The sequence below is a fragment of the Lethenteron reissneri genome, chromosome 37 (genome assembly GCF_015708825.2).
Source record: "Lethenteron reissneri isolate LAM-NWPU_2019-01 chromosome 37, ASM1570882v1, whole genome shotgun sequence".
Classification (NCBI taxonomy): Eukaryota; Metazoa; Chordata; class Hyperoartia; order Petromyzontiformes; family Petromyzontidae; genus Lethenteron; species Lethenteron reissneri.
The window spans coordinates 1402753-1417696 of record NC_083815.1 but is presented as its reverse complement, the minus strand read 5'-3'; the positions used below and the strand labels follow the sequence as shown (position 1 = coordinate 1417696).

Here is a 14944-nt window from a genome sequence, read left to right as displayed (position 1 = left end):
GTCCTTAAACACCGCGCGTGTGTGGCCGTAAGAGGACAACTAAAATATATCACAGGCGACGTTTCGGGCAGTGGACCTCCTCATAGCACGTGGATAGAGAGAGAGGAGATACTATTTATTAGAAAAGGTTGCTTGTGTGACGATTGAAACGTCGTGATCTATTGTTTTTCTACCGACGTGACTTTACCGAAAGAACCGAAGAGTATGGATTCCTGCAGTCACGAAAGCTTCAAATCAAGAATGAATACTGTAGTTAGAGAATAGTAGATAGAGTACCAAGTCAACCCTTTCAATAATCTAAAAGTATTTACTACTAGATAAACTAGTTTTCAGTTATAGGAAAATTATAATTCTAAAATGCATCGCGACGGCATATCATTCTCCACCCCAGCTCTGCCACCCGTAACTAAATAAAAAATAATCATCAGATTGTGTGGGAAGTGGTCGTCTGCTCTGCAAGAGCGAATGTAAAAAAACACATCACCTTGGTAATGAACATGGGAAGTCAGGTCAAAAGGGCTTGAGGATCATTCCAGTATTGCTTGACGCACAATCGATGTTTTAAAAGTAACTGGATACACGTGAAGTCCTCCTTTAAAAAGCTGCAAAGACTGCAATGTTCAATTTCATGGTAAGTCGGAGATATGCCCTGCTGAAATGAGCACCCGTCTCAAGGCTCAGTCATGGAAATCTCCACATTACTCTGACAGGAGCTCGTCTATCCGTGGGCGTAGCCACTGTTGACCCCCCCACAAACGGGTACACCCCCTCCCCTCCCCAAAGGGATGATGATGATGGGCTGAGTCAACCGCCCCCACCAGGGATTGAACTCCGTGTCGTCCTAGGCTCTACCGCTGAGACAGCCTGGCCGGTCGGGGCAACTCCTCGAATACGCAGCCGAGGTCACCACCAGCAGCAGTAGCAGCAGCAGCAGCGAGCTCCAGAGTGGACACGGCGCGCACTCACTCACCCGCCCGCTCGACTCAGCGCCACGGAGCCGGCAGCGACAACGTCAGCTTCGCCGCTTCGTCCACCACCGCCCCTGGAAACGAGACTGGCGCACGGGGGACTCAGCTGCTGCTGCTGCATTCACAGAAAAACGCCGGCGTCTGTAACCGAACCCGGTTGGTTGAATTAGCGCCGCCGGAGGGGAACGATGCAGGAGCCTCCCCCCCCCCCCCCGTCGGCCCCAGCCCGCCCACCCCGAGCTCCCAGCCCCCCCCCCCCACTTCACTGCCCCCCCCCCCCGTCGCGATTTATCGGGGCACCAATTCCACCGTCGGTGTGGCTTAACGAAACCCAGATGACTCGGTGAAGCTTTTATATTAAGGGCCACCACGTACCACTACAAAGACAAAGATCACCCGTGTGGCCTTAACCGACTGTTGGGGCAAGTGCTGTTAGCGAGCACCTATATGAAGGCCGGCACGGCACACGAGGGGGTGAGTGGCCAGCATCACGCTCGGTCGTCCTTTGTTTTCCCGGTGGCGATGTTTACACAGCGCACCAGGTGACTCGTCTGAGGCTGAGTCGACCTAAGGGAGGTCCATGTCCCCAATCCAGATAATCCTCACTGGCGTTGACCGTGAGCGGGAGTCGAACTCGGGTCGACGGGATCGTAGCGCAGCGCGCTAACCGCGACACCACCGCTCCCCACAACTACCAGCAGTAGCGAATGGCTTCGACAGGGGCCCACTTTAGCCACGAGATGCCACTGTATGTGCACAAACTGAAGTCGATTCTTGAATGAAATCGTGACCCACTCCCAGCATAAAACAAATCAATCGATTGAATCCCAAGGAGATGACATTGTTACAAAGACAAAGATCCACCCCCCCTCGTATAGCCTTCACCAGGCTTTTGGGGCAAGTGCTGTTTAGCGAACGCCTGCGAACAATGTTTACACCGCTATCCCCTCCACACCCCCCCCCCCCCCCCACGATTCCCTATCGCCTCGCCCAACCCCCCGCGTCAGATGTCGTATCTGCACCAACAAGGACTGGACACACGCAGCGCCTTGCGGAGTCGTCGCCCCCCATTGCCGGCAATGGAGATGGAGCCCAGCGGGAGCCCAGCTGCGTTCGCCGCTCGTTGTTGCAGAGGTTCAGCGGTTCGAACCCAGCGGGTCCGCCCTGTTTAATACGTCCTGCTGCTGCTGCTGTGCTGTATTAACCGCAATCAAGATCGGCGGCAGCTGTCGCCTGGCCCACTCACAACAAACCACGTGGGCATAGAAACGCCGCCGAGCAAACTTCCCGCAGCACGAAATTCAGGAAGTGTCTGTTGAAGCCTTTGGGTCGCTGTCTGGGTCTATATGTTAATACGTAGATGGCTCTCTATGCAAGTGTGTGGATCACTATAAGACGGTGGTTTGCTTTGTAAGTCTCTATGTAGAGCTATGGTTCTCGATGTTAAGCGTGTGGATATCTACGTGAGTGTATAGGTTTATATGCAAGTCTATGTGTCTCTACGCGAGTCTATGGGTCTCTATCCAAGTCTCTACGCGAGTCTATGGGTCTCTATCCAAGTCTCTACGTGAGTCTATGGGTCTCTATCCAAGTCTCTACGTGAGTCTATGGGTCTCTATCCAAGTCTCTACGTGAGTCTGTGGGTCTCTATGCAAGTCTCTACGCGAGTCTATGGGTCTCTATCCAAGTCTCTACGTGAGTCTATGGGTCTCTATCCAAGTCTCTACGCGAGTCTATGGGTCTCTATCCAAGTCTCTACGTGAGTCTGTGGGTCTCTATCCAAGTCTCTACGTGAGTCTGTGTGTCTCGGTGTAAATCTATGAATCGATCTGCGATTCATAGCACTGTATACATCTCAGAGGGACACCACTGCTCGTTCGGAAGATTCGCCGGTAGAATTCCAGATATCTCACGACGGCTCCATCCTTGAGCTCGCCCACCAACCCCCCCAACCCCACACCGGCTTACAAACATCGGGCATCAACCCCCACGCCACACGACAGGCGACACCGATTAGAGACGCACATCTCTCGCTGTCGCACATTCGCCAACTGCTTCCTTCCTTAGATAAACAAGCAAAGATCCCCGTATAGCCTTAACAGGCTGCGGGGGGCAAGTGCTATGAAAGCCGGAACGGCACACGAGGGGGTTGGTGGTCAGCACCACGCCCGGCCGCCTTTGTCTCCCCAGTGGCGATGTTTTTAATGCACCGCACCAGGTACTTATTTACGGCCGAGTTCACCTAGGAGAGGCCCAGGACCGGCTCAGATAATCGTCGCTGATGTTGGCCGTGAACGCGATTCGAACTCGGGTGGCCAAGGTCGTAGCGCAGCGTAGCGCTCACCGCTGCGACACTACCGCTCCAAACAAACACTCGCGCGCGCGCACGATGATAGCCAACAGGGCGACTATCTCCACCCCCAGCGCGCGTTCCAACAGCGACTTGGACGACTGCGAGCTCTCACCAAGAGCGGACGGCACCCTTCGTCCGCGTCGAACACCGCGTCGGGGCTGCGTTTGAGCAAATGTCGTCGCGAGCGCCGCGGAGGACGATGCCCGACCGACTGTCGCTGCGAGTATTTGAAACGCTCCAAAATACGCGTCGGACAAAACTGCGCCGTGCGTTTCCTGTTTGCATTTCTCTCGGTTTCTTATCGCGGCCGGGCGCTGTGCTGCGACTGGCACGACTGGTTGAGCCGGCAAGAGCCCACGTGTCCCCCCCCCCCACTCCCACAGTCTCACCCACGTGCCCCCCCCCCTCTCAGCCCATTTCCCCCCCCCCCCCACTTTCACCCACGCCCCCCACAGTCTCACCCACGTGCCCCCCCCCCCACTACTAACCCACGTCCAACCCCCCCTACAGTCTCACCCACGTGACCCCCCCCCCCCTCTCACCCACGCCCCCCCCCCCCCCAGTCTCACCCACAGGGCAATAAGCATCACGCAGGGCCCCAAGCAGCTGAAGGAGATTCACTAACAAGTATAACCCGTAAAAACAAAGTTTTCACTCTAAATCCTTTATATGCTGTGGCGGCTAGAGTCCTCTCGTCCTCTGGCTTGAGATGGCTGCCACCTATGGGTCAGATGATTGTCTGCAGTATTAAACAATTGGTAATTAAATATTTAATTTGTTTTCCCTAAACAGTGTAACATTATGGAAAAACATTTTCACGAACATTAATTGTCTCGCACAACGAGTCTGTGTGCAAAATGTCAGCTCGATTGGATCACGGGAAGTGGGTTAAAAAACGACCGAAAGGTTTGCACGGTCGTAAGCAAGCAAGCAAGCACGCAAGCGAACTTAATATAAAGGATTTAAAAACAAAGTTGCGGATGATTATAATTGACTTATTTATCTGTCGGACTCAACTATATAAACTATTTTTTTAATTTTACCAGGTAAATCCCACCGAGCGACGTAGCTCAACGAAGTGGCTTATCGTATGTACCGCAGCCGAATATTCTAAACTCGTGATGTTATTCTAAATATGGGAGGGGAAACCGGAGGAGCCGGAGGAAAAATCCACGGTGAGAGAGACATGCACACTCCAAATACACAGTCGGCGTCGGGATCGAACCCAGGGCCACCTGCATAGCAAGCGAGGGAGTTGACATCTCCTCGCCACCGTGGCGCCCTTCCTAGGAGAGGCACACTCAGTCATCGGACTCATCCTCAGGCGGGTGCTGCTACTTTGGCGTTTTATTTGCGAGATGACACTCAGCCAATGAATTCCGAGTTGCGTGTATTATGAATATTAATAATGTTCACGGGGGGAGGACACCGGAGCAGAAACCCCACGCCTTGCGCGAGGGGGCAACGCTCTATCCCCGTACAGATGGAAACAGACGGCGATTAGTCCCCTTGCTCTACCGCCTTCTGCTGTCAAAGTCAGGGGTAAGGCCCCTCCTCCTCGACTCCCACGCGAAGGCAGTTTCACGACATCCGTGCGCGATCCACCAACCCTCGCCGCTGCCTCTAGCCACGTGCAGCTATGCACAAATAACAATCAACGCGAAATGAGAGCCTAATAAACACGAGAGGTTAATAAGGGAAGTGGTGGGGGGTTGCGAGTCTGCCCCCCACTCGCTTCCCCTGTGTGACTTCCGTCGGTGCTTGACTCCGGAACAAAAACTTGGGCCAAGTTTAAGAGACAGCGCCACGACCACCATCACCACCCAGAGCTGGGAGCGAACCTTGGGGGACTTTTGGATGCACGGGAGGCTTCCCAACGCGTCGCTCTTGGCTCCATCCGCCGGTTCCCGTGAGCGACGCGCGGCTTTCGCAGGGAATCCATCAGAACCTCACACCACCCCCTCCGCGCCGGTTAGTGCCTTGCGGCAGTTTGGCTCGTCGGAAAATAAAGCCTCACTCTGATCGCTGCACTATGCAAAACTATGCAAAGTGGCTTTCATGCGTTACACCTTTGCTTGCATTTGCGAATTAAATGTGATCTGAAAAAGGGCTCAGTAGAAGATGAAGGCACAGCCCTGCAATTGCGTTCTCACGCCACTGCTGGCGGAAGGACCTCCACTGGGAAGGATGCTAAATGGCGTGGGGTCGGAGGAGGTCCACGCGGCACCCCGAGGTGAACGGAAATGAGGTCGGACACGCAGATTTCACGGGGCCTGCCAACCATCATGGACGGTCCTTAATGATCGTGAGCAGAGGGTCACAGACCCCGAAAGCATGAAGAAAAACCCAAGGCCGCGGCCTATTAACCAGGGCAATATACGACACACACACTAACACGTGTACAAACTGCACGACACGCACACATATATAAAGATAGAGACCCCCCGTATAGCGTTAACAGACTGCTGGGGCAAGTGCTGTTAGCGGGAACCTATCAAGGCCGGCACGGCACACGGAGGGGAGTGTGTGGCCGCCTTTGTCTCTCTGGTGGCGACGTTTCCACACCGCGCCGGCTACTTGTTTCATTCTGGTTCGACCCAGGGAAGGCACAAGACAGGTTCAGATAATCGTTACTGGTGTGTTGGTATATTCAACACACACACACACGTGTTGCTGTATTACACACACATGCATGATTCGACGGTGAACGGGACTCGATTTCGGATCGCCGGGTTCGTGGCGTAGCGCGCTAACCACTGCGCCACCGCTCCCCACACAGACAAACACGTTCGGCTTCACTTTGCATGCCTGGCCAGGAATGCCCGCATGCCCTCCAGTGACGTCACGCACTCGCACAGACATGCGCACACACACACACTGCAATGCTATTGGTAAAATAAAAACATTGCAGTAATTTACAACGTAACACATTGTTTTTGACGTGGCCTTATCTAAGCAAAGCCAGTGTTTAATTATTCACTTTCAAGAGTTAATAACTTTGTTTATGAATGCTTCCCACTGTCCTTAGTGAGCGGACCAGTGCAGCAGCATCCACGGTTGTACTGTACTTCTATACTCACGCTGACCAGTGTGGTGAAGTATGGTCAAAGAACGCTCACGGCCCGTACAGCCGCGTGAGGAGGCCCTCATCCAGCAGTGGATTAACAGACGCCTGTGAGACAAGGTCTCTATCATCACTCCATATTTTACGAAAACGCCGCGAGGCTTGCTTGAAGTATAGGGATTCCCGGCGTAAGGCACTACCACTAGAATCCAGGGCATCAGTGTCTCTAACAAGGCCATTATGAACTCACTGAGAGAGAGAAACCCAGATCCAGGGCCGGAATCCTGAACCCACGGTTTAATATCCATACCAATGTAATATAATTGTAATTTGTACTTATGTGAATGGGAAGTTAATAGTAGCTATTGAGTAACAGACGCATTGGCACAGACTGCACGCATACGGTTCTAGAACAATGGGGGCATTGAGAGAGAGAGAAACTCGCACGCGCGGGCACTCCACAAACCAGTGGAGCTGTCCCAGTGCTAACCTCACTTACATCCACCTACCCCTCACTCACACTCACCCACTCACTCACTCACACACACGCCTCACTTACACACTCACACACTCACTCAACACTCACTCACACCCACCACTCACTCACTTACACCCACCCCTCACTCACCTCCCACCCACTCACTCACTTACACACACCCACCCACCCACCCCTCACTCACACACTCACACCCACCACTCACTCACACCCACCCCTCACTCACACCCACCCCTCACCTCACTCACACCCACCCCTCACTCACTCACACACACACCCCTCACTCACCCACACACACCCACCCCTCACTCACCCACACACACCCACCCCTCACTCACTCACTCACACACACCCACCACCCTCACCTCACTCACACCCACCCCTCACACACTCACTCACACCCACCCCTCACACACTCACTCACACCCACCCCTCACCTCACTCACACCCACCCACCCCTCACCTCACTCACACCCACCCACCCCTCACCTCACTCACACCCACCCTTCACCGCCACCCAGACACGCGTCCAAATCGATTCCAGCTGCAGCCACCGCCACCCCTCCCCCCATGGTAGTTGGAGGAGTCGGGTTTGCCACCTATTCCAGAAGAGACCAAACCCCGGACATGTAAACTAATTGACAACATACAACAACAACAATCAATGTACAGAATCATCACCACCCCCTAGATCCACTCCGCCCAGACGCACGCCGGGCTTGTCTCCAGTTAGAATCGGACGACAGCGACAGTCAAATTGGCAGTGGTGAAGGGGGGGGGGGCGACTCGTGTGGCGGCACCCAGCGCGCACTGGAGCCCTCAGCCCCGCGTTGTTCGCTCACTTTCAGAGGGAAGGGGGGGGCACTATCGCCGTTAAGAGTCATCGTCAGTGTGAGGGCCGCCACACATTTGAAGCCATTTGGGGGTTTGACAGCAGCACGATGATGATGATGGGGGTGTTTTCACTTGTTGTGTATTGTCGCCAGTAGCCCTTGGGGGCCTTGCAATGAAGAGCACTGCACCCGTGGCAATGAAGAGCACTGCACCCGTGACAATGAAGAGCACTGCACCCGTGGCAATGAAGAGCACTGCACCCATGGCAACGAAGAGCGCTGCACCCGTGGCAATGAAGAGCACTGCACCCGTGGCAATGAAGAGCACTGCACCCGTGGCAATGAAGAGCACTGCACCCGTGGCAATGAAGAGCGCTGCAGCCGTGGCAATGAAGAGCACTGCACCCGTGGCAATGAAGAGCACTGCACCCGTGGCAATGAAGAGCGCTGCACCCGTGGCAATGAAGAGCGCTGCACCCGTGGCAATGCGAGGCAGAGCTGCGGGAACATACGTCCCTGTAGCCCAGCACGACTGGAGGCGGTTCCCAGACGGTCGTGAACCTCCCTCGCTGCCACCCGTGGGCGTCGAGGTCACAATCTTCCTGCGATTAACATGGTTGGATACGTACGGTGCGAAAGAAGTTCAACATACATTCATGAAATAACTATTGCCCGTTCTCCAACCCAGCTAATTATGTGGATTTGTGAAACTCTCGTCAACTAAGTCCATGTGAGTCTATACGTCTCCCTGTGAATATATATGGCTGTGGCATTCATTGTTGATCGGGCAGAGACTCGCTAATACCTGAGAAATGGGTTGAAAAATCACAACTTTGTCTAAGTGTATGGGTCTCGGTGTGAGTGAATGGGTATCTACGCGAGTCAATGCGTTTCATTGTGAGCCTATTGCGTCTCTGTGTGAATCATCGGTGGAAGGGCTTATACCATAAACTCAGCTGACACCCAAATTCAAACCCAGCATCTCAGCTGTGCGTCGGCTTAACGCTTAAACCCCCAAGTTAAGCGACCACTTCCATGGTGTTGTTTTAAAAAGAGTGATGTCACGGCACGCATGTGGTTTTGGAGAAGAGAGATAAAAAGCGATACAAGAGACCTTTCGTCTGAGCACAGCTCAGCGATGCTCTTCTTCCCAGGGAGTAGTCTCTCTCTCTCTCTCTCAAGGTCCAGCCAATTAAACATACCCAGCAGAGAAAAACTCAAATTGCCTTGCAGAGCAAAAGGGGGCGGGGGGGGGGGAGAAATCACCACCACCCCCACTCATTTACAAACCCCTAGGGCCCTCTTTAGTTTCCACTCCGTTGATTCAAAGTTATTCTTTAAATAGCCTCGTGGCGCGCGTGCGCACGAGAGAGAGATCCACACTGGGGTTCCCGACGAAAACGCGAGGCCCCAACTCTGTCGCGGTGACCACTGTGGGGTTCCATGTCAGACTCGTGGTCATCTCCGCCATGGAACCCCCCCCCCCCCTCCGGGATTTTCCTCACTCACACCACGCGCTCAACGCGACCGCCCCTCAAACCGACCGCCCCCCAAACCGATCGCCCCGTTCCCAAATCGCAAAGCGGGCGGAACCAAACCATGACACGGACTTCGCTGCTCGCTCGGAGCGGGCTGACGCAAAAAATAAAATTCGACAAAGCAAAACAAAGATTACCCCGTGGAGCATTAACAGACTGTTGGGGCAAGTGCTGTTAGCGACCAGCTATGAAGGCCGGCATGGCACACGAGGGGGTGGGTGGCCAACACCACGCCCGACCGCCTTTGTCTCCCTAGTAGCGATGTTTACACACCACACCAGGTACTCATTTAAGGCTGAATCGACCTAGGGGATGCCCAGGACCGGATTAGATAACTGTCACCGGTGTTGGTCTTGAGGGAAAATCGAACTCTGGTCGCCTGGTTTGTAGCGCAGTGCGCTAATCTCTACACCACCGCTCCTCACAAATCTCCGTGCATTGCATGAGTGTGTGTCTACGTGCGCCAATGCGCGTGTGTCCACGTGCGCTGGTGAATGTTGAGTGGGGGCTTCGAGAAAAAGCCTTGGGAGAGTCGAGCGAAATAAGAGGAGAGAGGTAGGAGAGTGCGTGGAGGAGAGTGGAGTGAGATGAGAGGGGAGAGGTACGAGAGTGCGTGGAGGAGAGTAGAGTGAAATGAGAGGAGAGAGGTAGGAGAGTGCGTGGAGGGGAGTAGTGAGATGAGAGGGGAAAGGCAGGAGAGTGCGTGGAGGAGAGTGAAGTGAGATGAGAGGGGAGAGGTAGGAGAGTGTGTGGAGGAGAGTAGAGTGAAATGAGAGGGGAGAGGTAGGAGAGTGCGTGGAGGGGAGTAGAGTGAACGAGGAGACGCGCGCAGGGGTAAATCCACGTTGAAAATGAATTCAAATGTTAAAATATTTAATTCTAACCACGCATGCGAGCAATCAGGGACCCCCACAAGCTTTGCGTGACCTTTTTTCCCTCCGAGACCCTCAAATTCCCAGCCAATCGCTGCGCGGCGGTAGAGCGAAGCAGGAGGAGGAGGAGGAGGTCGCTGGTGCCGCTAATAACGGAGACGCGGGGGTCATGTTTCTGTGCCGAGCGGGCCGAGCGAGATCTAACGCAATTGCGTCGGTAATCGGACCCTTATTAGCTGCAGATGCTACATCTGATGGCGCGTGTGTGTGTGTGTGTACGCGATGTTGCCGTTGTTGTGTTTTGTTTGGCAGAGCGGCGACGCGGCCGTTACTCGATCCCCGCGACGGGCCCGGCGCACACGCACACGCGCGCGCACGTGCACACGGGCACGCGCGCGCCAACATACATGTGCACCAACGCTGGTGTCCATGCGTACCCACCATGTATACCCATGTGCATGTGTACCCGTGCTTGCGCCCAGGGCTGCGCCAATGTGGTGTAGTCAAGCATCTGTTCGTGCGCTTACCAATGCGTCGGCATGTAGCCGTGCATGTCCCATACACTGTACGCCACTTTGACCAGTGTGTGCCAGTACGTATGTGCACGTGCCCACGTATCTGTACCCCGGGTTTCTCGCTAACAACACTTGCCCCAACAGTCTGTTTACGATTGTACGGGGGATCTTTGTCTTTGTACCCGTGCGGGTACCAATGTGTGCGTGTAATTGCACGTGCCGTGTGCACGTGTACCCGTGCCGTGTAACCGTGCCGTGTACCCGTGCCGTGTGCACGTGTACCCGTGCCGTGTACCCGTGCCGTGTACCCGCGCCGTGTACCCGCGCCGTGTATCCGTGCCGTGTATCCGCGCCGTGTACCCGTGCCGTGTATCCGTGCCGTGTATCCGTGCCGTGTACCCGCGCCGTGTACCCGCGCCGTGTACCCGCGCCGTGTACCCGCGCCGTGTACCCGCGCTTGCCGCACCGTGCTCGCGTGCAGCCAGCCGAGCAGCGCCCTCACGGTGCCCGGGGGCAGCTGCCTGCGGAGGCCCTCGCGCTCCTCCTGGCTGCCCAGCCGCTCGAGCCGCTGGCAGAGCTCCTCCGTGAGGTGCACCACCTGCAGCCCGGCCCACGGCGCCACGGCCTGCGACTCGCCGCCGCCGCCGGTCCTGCTCGCCAGCGCCCAGCTGCCTGCGCCGCCGCCCGTGTCCTCCAACTCCTCCTCTTTGTCGTCTGGCGACAGCCGGGAAGAGTGGGGGGAGACTCGACAGTGACCCGGCGGATTGAAGGAACGTACTCGTCGTCGTCATTATTACCATCATCATCACCGTCATCATCATCATCTTAGTTATCTTCAACGTCGTCATCACCATCGTCGTCATTATCATCATCGTAATCGTCATCGCCATCATCCGTAATTTCTCATCTGAAACGCACCTACCGTTCAAGGAAGTTGGAGGCTCAGCGAACGAAGGGGATTCTTTGAGATAATATTTCAGTAAGGAAGCGAGTCCAGACCAAAAGAACGCCGCGTAGACGAGACGAACAGGCAACACACACACACACACGAGGGCAGAGAGAGGTGATGAGCGCAGCCGTGCAGGAGAACTCTCGCTGTGCTGGCCACGTCGTTCCCGCTGTCCATTCCAATCCATCTCAGAACTAAACATCTTCAATGGATTCATTGCGGTTGTATTTAATAGATTCGCGTGTATACACTCCGCTGACCAATTCCTCATTCTCCCGTGCTCTTATTTTAATCCGACAGCTTTATCAGAAGAATGTTATCTACAGCTCGTTAAAGAAGAACACTTTGTAATTAATCATGCTCTATATATAAAATAATAATGATGATGAAAATGACGTCTGATTACTAGAGACGTTCTCCTTTACTCCTGGTCGCGACTCGGAGAGAGCGCGAGATGCGATCGGCGCTTTGAAGCCTCTCGCATCGCATTCCAACGCATTTGGAAGGGCGCCCCCAGTGGCAGCCGCCCCTGCGTGGCTCTACGACAGCGCCGCGGTTCCGTGAAGCGAACCGCGAGTGGCGGCCGTGCCGCGTCCTCGCGCGGGCGAGGAGCCGAGCCACTGCTGCGCTGTCTGTCGCTGAGACGTTCACACCTCCCCACCCACCCCACTTCGATCAGTGTCAGAGTTGTAGATGAAGCTAAAGGGGGTAAAACGCCACTGTACCAATGAGTTCCTTCGAGAGCAGTGGGTTTCTTATTCTTCTTAACCTGGGCTGCACGCTGCACCCCCTGGGGTGCGAGATGCCCTTTCTATGGGTGTGAGACATGGCCAGATTTAACTTGAAGGTAAAACATCGAAACAAAACATTAATCACGGGCACGTAAGTAACAACTTACTTTGTTTCATCAACCCCTATGTAGTTATTAGCATTCTACACTTTCTTTACGATTGAGAACCAAAGGGGTGCAAGGCTGCAGTCAAGGTGATGAACCACTGCCCTAGAGGGTATCTGGCCTACTCCTCCACGTGGGACAGACGTGTCGGAAGAGGTGTGAGCAAGCCACGCGTTGCCCCCACCACTCTCCACCTGCTCCCGACGAACCGCCTCTAACACGCAGCCACTGCGTTAGATCGTTTCCCCGGGCGAGTGTTGAACCGGGGGTTTCTTTCCCCACGTGACAGCGATCGCGCGTGAAGCCCGTTTACAAACTGCCCCCAACGCCTCCATGGGCAAGTTTACAGGAGACGGCACGCGCATTACTCGCGTCGCCGATGACAATTAACAGACGGGAACGCGGTGCTCTGATGGTCGGCACGCTGGCATGCAACCCAGAGGACGACGGTTCGATTCCAACTCCCGACGCGACATTTAGAAACAAACCCCCCACCTCACCGGGCCACCCAGGAAAGATAAACGAACGCACCGCAATTCTCGGAGTAGGTCGGCAGATGGATGTGTGGTGGGGTCAAGTGGGGGTTACTCAGACCTCCTCCAAGACGTCTGGGCCAGCGTCGAAGAGTAGCCGTAGAGCCGCGTGTTGGAAATTAAACTTTCTTTTGACAGCAGGCAAGGCCATTGAAAGGACAACCACTGTTAATTTTCTCAATAAGTGTTTATTTAATTATTTATTTTAGCGACCCTGGATGGATGATGGCCTGAGTCAATCCCAGAGCCAAATTTGAACTGGGAACGTGAAGCCGAGCTGCGACACGTCTGTGCGTATGGCAACTCAAAAGTGTTTTCGTCCATTCCCCTAATATCCGCTAGTCCCTTACAGATGATGCACAGCAAGTCCTATTATCATTATCCGTGCATCGATTTGTTTTCTCTCTACCGCTGCTCCGTGGGTTCTCGCGGTCGTGCTTTTGCCCCCCGCCCCACCCCACGATGTCCGACGTTTTGCGAGCTTCTAATTCACGTAACAATTGGATCTACCTAATAGCGGGCACCCGCATGGCCACGCGTCAACGGGCGAATCCCTGCGCGCGCGCGCACGAAAATAACAAAAACTCAACCACAAAAATGTCACCACGAGTGGCGTGGAGCGGGGCAGTGGACGGCGACCGCTGGCACTGCGAACGTCTTGGATCACACGGGACCCCTGCCCCGGGACCCCTCCTTTCCCCTACCCCTCGCCACAAAGGGTGTTGTGGTGGCGGCGGCGGCGGCACCTGCTACGATGCCGTCCATCTGTTCCAGAGCCGCGGCGCGTCGGAGGGTGTCCCCTCCATCCATCACTTCACCCGCCGTGGCCCAGCCACCTGCAGCGAACACACGCAGCGCCCCGGCTCGCGGCGCTTGCGACACGGCATCGTCATCGTCGACGGACATGTTTGATCCACTGCTGGTTGAAAGACTCACCGAGCGAGCCGTCGATAGATACCTTGCGCCGTCCCGCGACGCAACTCAGCCCCTGTAGCGCCTGCGCGCGAGACGATTGCATCGCCCCATCTCCACAGAGCACGGGATCTCGCGATTGCTCCATGAATCGATTATTCGAGCCGGGCTTGCGGCTCTGCTAGGTTCACTCGACCCACACGGGTACCTGGTGCGATGTAGAAACATCGCCACTGCGGGGCCACGTGGTGCTGGCCTGCCTCACCCCCCTCGCGTGCCGTGCCGGCCTTCATAGGAGCTCGCTAACAGCACTTGCTCCTCCAGCCCTGATTCTACTTCACAGGGGGGTCGTTGTATGTGTGTGTGTAGATTTGTGATTGTGTATCGGTGCGTGTGTGTAGATTTGTGATTGTGTTTAGGTTTGTGATTATGAATCGGTGTGTGTGTGTGTGTAGGCTTGTGATTATAAATCGGTGTGTGTGTACGCATCTGATGATGAAACCACAACGATCTTCACTTAAAATATCTCCATAGATGACTCCCGCTGCCGTCCGGAACACGGCCATCGTCATCTTACTGCTGCTGTACATGAGCAGCAGAGTTCAATCGACACCGACTTTTAAAAGAGACGACACTCTAAAGCCACCACCCCCGCCACCCCCCGCGCATCTTCCTGAACGCCGCCGCCTCTCCAAGGCCCCTCCCCCACCACATCGCTCTCCTGGCATCCAAAGTGCCACCTCGGAGTCACGGTCACTGCGATGTCAGTGACAGATCGGGCGCCTTACTCATCGCACAATCGTCGTCGTCGTCGTTCTGTAGTATTATTATCGTCACCTGAGACTGGAGAATCGGGGACGGGGGACGGGGTTTGTGGTCTCATAAACGCGGACCCACGGAGGCACGACCCTAGCGAGCGCGCCCTGCCCTCTGCATCATTAACCGCACTAACTCGGATGTGAATCTCGCCGCGTGACTGCGTTACACAAACCCAGTAGAGTGCTTCTCCACGCCTG

At 55.0% G+C, this 14944-nt stretch overlaps 1 protein-coding gene across 1 annotated transcript in view; it reads right to left on the bottom strand.

Moving 5' to 3' along the window:
• The window catches only part of LOC133351522 (liprin-beta-2-like), a 64451-nt gene extending 49896 nt beyond the window's left edge, over positions 1–14555 (bottom strand). The window contains exons 1-2 of the mRNA XM_061566798.1: positions 13763–14555; positions 11091–11353 (exon numbers count right to left, since the gene is read on the bottom strand). Of these exons, the coding sequence (XP_061422782.1) occupies positions 11091–11353; positions 13763–13922 (423 nt within the window). The 5' untranslated portion in view covers positions 13923–14555. The remainder of the gene's footprint in view (positions 1–11090; positions 11354–13762) is intronic.
• Positions 14556–14944: the final 389 nt, after the last annotated feature.